The following is a 4486-nucleotide window of genomic DNA, read 5'->3' on the forward strand; positions in this document are numbered from 1 at the left end:
CTGAAGGGAGGGACAAGGTGGAGCTTAAGGTGAATATAAGGTGATGTTCGCTGACCACCAACTCGGTTCCATCCTGAGACCTGCAGGGATGTTACTCGGGTTTATCTGTCCTTTATTGGAATAAACTCTTTTGCACCGACTCTTGACCGTCTCCAGTGAAGTTTTTGACTACGCAGTTTTTTGACTAAAGAAGAAATCTAATAGAATAATTTTATTGAGTTTATTACGTTGGTTAGGGTAGGGACCAGGTCTTTTACTGGCCCGGCCGGTCCTTATTTCCGACCCGACAGTAGGGAAACATAACTTCTTAGGTGTTGTACTTTCTAGGATTATGTATAAACTGGCGCACAAAGGTTCTGGATGTAAGTTTGATGATAAACTCACAGTGAAGTGCCCTCTGTTAATCACATGGTGTGGTGTTTTAACAGTAATAAAAACACTGGACAAAACAGGCATCTGCAAACATATGTATTTTTACTCTGGAACACAATGAAATAAATCTTCAGCAAGGTGACTTGGTAAACCAGAAATGACAAGTAAAATAATGACAACAAGTTTTAAAAGGTTATGATTGAGCAATAGGATCCAAAGTTAACTGCCTTTATGTCAGTTGTTTAATTTATGTAACAACCAGTTGAAGAATACAAAAATTTTTAGGGATGCCTGTAAATGAAATTATTGGCATCTATAATTCTTATTTTGAATGTTTTTAATTTCTCTACTTTTTGAATGGAGTGCCTTAATGATGACCTCATAGACCACTGGCACATATCAAATGTCTACTTTACATGTATAAAAGAGTAATCGATCTCTTAAGGCAAAAAACACCTTGGAAGTGTTGAAATAAACCATACAACCAGTGTCTAAAACTAACAAAACTTTTTTTTTTTGTGACCCATGTGATACATGTACTAAAATTTCTCACTGTGCTACAAGAAAAGCCAGCATGAAGTGAGAAGTGTGTTGGGTCCTCTCACACAGACTTGATCATCATTCTGGTAGCCTTTACGGAGTAAAGCGGTTTTCTCCAGGTTTGCCAGTAGAGCCCTGACGCCCAACCAATGTGGTCACCACCAGGATGCCAGTCGCCATTCAGACTGGCAGAGCCACAGCGGCTGTACCACCAACCGCCACTGCGTCTACTGGAACATTTCATTTCAGCGATGTCACCAAAGATGCACGGGGAGCAGCCGTCATTGTCACGGTCACTGGTGCTGAAGCCGTAGCCATTCTGGTCAACGCCTGGATAGGCACCACGGATGGCATCACCTTTGGACAAAGTTGGAAAACATTTAAGGGAGACTGTAGTTTAGAATTCAGTGGTCACTATGAGCACAAGTACCAGTACAAGATGATGGCACATTGAATTTCCCTTCATTTTCAAATATCCTCTTGTTTTACTTTTGTCATTAAAATGTTAAAATCTTTGACATGCTAAAATGTAGCATAATAGTATAAGTAATAAGGAGTCAAAGCCAGTTATCCAGCTTTATCAGGAACAGGTTTTGCCAACACTAGCTAGTTAGAGACTGAAGGAGCAAGTTTTATTGGGAACCATAAGCACTAAAATTTTACTGGGGTCTGAAAGAAGCAACAAACCATATTTTAATGTGGACTCCAGGGTAAATAGTTTAAGGCAAACAACAATATACAATAAAACCTCCATCACTGTATTGTGCTCACAGACTTCAGAAGTAGTGCAGAAGTAAGACAAAAAGATTATTCCAACCAGCATAAAAGGGAGGGAAATAAATGAGAGGGCATCTGTGTGTTTATAAAGAGCAAAAGGAAAAGAGAAAAGCTAAAAAGAAGTCATTAGAAAAGCCTTCAGTACCTGCAGTTCCTCTGTATTTCCCGACATGCAGTTTGAAAGCTGCTTTCTCATTGCCCAATTTGAAGTTTGTGTACTCAGCGAAAGCAGAGCCACCTTCGTGGTCCCAGAGGTCGACTCTCATGGTCCACTTCTTGGTCTTTTGTTTGGTCAGAAAGAAAATCCTCTTCAGACCGAGCCAGTGGTCGCCTGAGGGAATCGGCACGAGGATTTACATTTCATTTCTCGTCTTCGCACAAAATCACTTCTCCAGTAGGCTACATGTTACTACTCAGAGGATGCCCTTATTCAAAACACTTTTCAAAAGTTAGGGAAAATTGCTTTTTTGTCAATGTTTTACCTTAACAGCAAATTGAATCCCTTATCTTGTATGTTCATTTGTATGATGGGATATTTACACACACTGTATTAGAATTCAAGTAATGACACAGTACAGTTAACAAGTACTTTACTTACCTGTCAGGTTACCAAAACCATTTTTATATGCTGCCCATTTCCTGTTAAAGGAAACCGCTTCTCCGATGCGCCTCTGAAACACCATCCAGCCTCCATCAGGTCGCATCTCACAGTACACCTGAGCAGGGAGACCAGCTGTTACAAAACTGTTAAGACTGGGAAAGTGTGTGACTGAGACTTCTTGTACAGGGCTGTGGAAAAGATCACAATATGGGTTAAATAAACAAGTGCATGCAAGGATGCTTAATACAGACTTTTTGTGTCTTACAGTCTTTTAGCATAATATCATTCATGTAGCCATCAAGTACATATTTACCGCCCCTTTACCGCGTCCTCATTTTAAAATGTCATGTGGAAACATTAAAAGTCAGTTGAAGATGGCATTTCCAACAGACTCATAAAGTTAGGTTTAGCATAATTTAGCTGGCTACAGCTAATGAAATCTGCAAGCGGAAGTTGTCATTTCAGCTTACAAAACTGACGTGTGTTCATGTCAGGTTTAGGTAAGATACCTTAAATGGGGTCTTGACTCCCGGAGGCTTTATTACATAAACCCCACTGGATGCTTGTGGTGAGCGAACCTTAATCTGTGTGCAGTCTGTTCCTGAGGTTAACATGACAAGAGAAAAACAAGAGGAGGATGATCAACCTTAAATTAGAATGCATTGTGCCTTGTACCTAATTTGTAATTCATTTGGATAATTTACATGAACTTGTAAGTATAGGCTACTGTAAGCAATAATAACATTCACCATACCTTGAGAAAAAACTGCTTTCCTCTGTTCCTAGGAATACCACAGAAACAGTTTTAAAGTGAGACTTTGTGAACTGTAAATGTGCAACTTAAAAATACAGGCATTACAGCCAGAGCTAGAGAAGAAACTAAATATGTTCTTGTCCTAAACATATTAAAGAAAATAGAGGGGGAAGACATTGCAAAGAGGAGGAGAGGTTAATGTACCTGTGCCTGTTCTGTGCAGCTCAAAAGAAATGCCAAGATGAGCCCACAATACCCAACCAGCCTCTTCATTTTGACCTGGTTTTCAGAGTATAAAAGTGACATGTTAGCCATGATAGATCATATCAATATGTTTTACATTTAAATTTTAATATATTTTAATGTACAGTAAACACACACAGCAGTGTTGCTGTGTCACTGAATGTCAAATGAAAACTGCAGTTCACAACTCAATCCTTGCGAAGTGATAGTATTACAATTGAGAGACACCAGACAAATCAACCTTCATTTACTTTCATAAGACTAAATGGTAAAATACTACCATTAACAGCCAATCCTTTCTTTCTGCAAATACTTACTGTGTCTTGGGTGAGCCTTGTATCCCTGGTCAACTTCCACTAAAGAAACGGAACATTTTCCAACTGACTTAAATACCACACCTCTGTTTAGATAAATGGGCGGCATTTCCAGATATGCAGACTCAGTAGAAGCAAACTCAACAACAGACCCAGTCATCTCAGTAACTTCCTGTATTTCTCTTAAGTGGATCACCAGCAGGTCAAACTTTTCGGTCATCTGGGGAAATCTCTCATCAGCTTGATGGATTGGCACCACATTTTGTACATATACAGTGAGGAAAATAAGTATTTGAACACCCTGCTATTTTGCAAGTTCTCCCACTTAGAAATCATGGAGGGGTCTGAAATTGTCATCGTAGGTGCATGTCCACTGTGAGAGACATAATCTAAAAAAAAATAAAAAAAAAAATCCAGAAATCAGAAGAACTTGCAAAATAGCAGGGTGTTGAAATACTTAATTTCCTCACTGTATACACTACTTACATAACACATACTACAGTGCCTTGCGAAAGTTTTCGGCCCCCTTGAACTTTTGCCACATTGCAGGCTTCAAACAAAGATATAAAACTGAATCAAGAAGAATCAACAACAAGCGTTCCACAATTTATTGGATATTTCAAACCTTTTTAACAAATAAAAAACAGAAAAATTGGGCGTGCAAAATTATTCAGCCCCCTTAAGTTAATACTTTGTAGCGCCACCTTTTGCTGCGATTACAGCTGTAAGTCGCTTGGGGTACGTCTCTATCAGTTTTGCACATCGAGAGACTGAAATTTTTGCCCATTCCTCCTTGCAAAACAGCTCGAGCTCAGTGAGGTTGGATGGAGAGCGTTCGTGAACAGCAGTTTTCAGTTCTTTCCACAGATTCTCGATTGGATTCAG

The 4486-nt window shown here is 39.3% G+C and overlaps 1 protein-coding gene across 1 annotated transcript; it reads right to left on the reverse strand.

Annotated features, from left to right (window-relative positions):
* Positions 1-453: 453 nt before the first annotated feature.
* Positions 454-3665, reverse strand: LOC123965934 (angiopoietin-related protein 5-like). The gene is made up of 7 exons (XM_046042230.1): positions 3605-3665; positions 3249-3323; positions 3045-3072; positions 2800-2891; positions 2288-2405; positions 1835-2020; positions 454-1269 (listed from the first exon to the last, which is right to left on the reverse strand). The coding sequence occupies exons 2-7, from the start codon at positions 3315-3317 to the stop codon at positions 974-976; spliced, it is 789 nt and encodes a 262-aa protein (XP_045898186.1). The 5' UTR covers positions 3318-3323; positions 3605-3665; the 3' UTR covers positions 454-973.
* Between the last annotated feature and the right edge of the window lie 821 nt (positions 3666-4486).

This window comes from Micropterus dolomieu, unplaced genomic scaffold (assembly GCF_021292245.1).
Source record: "Micropterus dolomieu isolate WLL.071019.BEF.003 ecotype Adirondacks unplaced genomic scaffold, ASM2129224v1 contig_11921, whole genome shotgun sequence".
In the NCBI taxonomy this organism is placed as follows: domain Eukaryota; kingdom Metazoa; phylum Chordata; class Actinopteri; order Centrarchiformes; family Centrarchidae; genus Micropterus; species Micropterus dolomieu.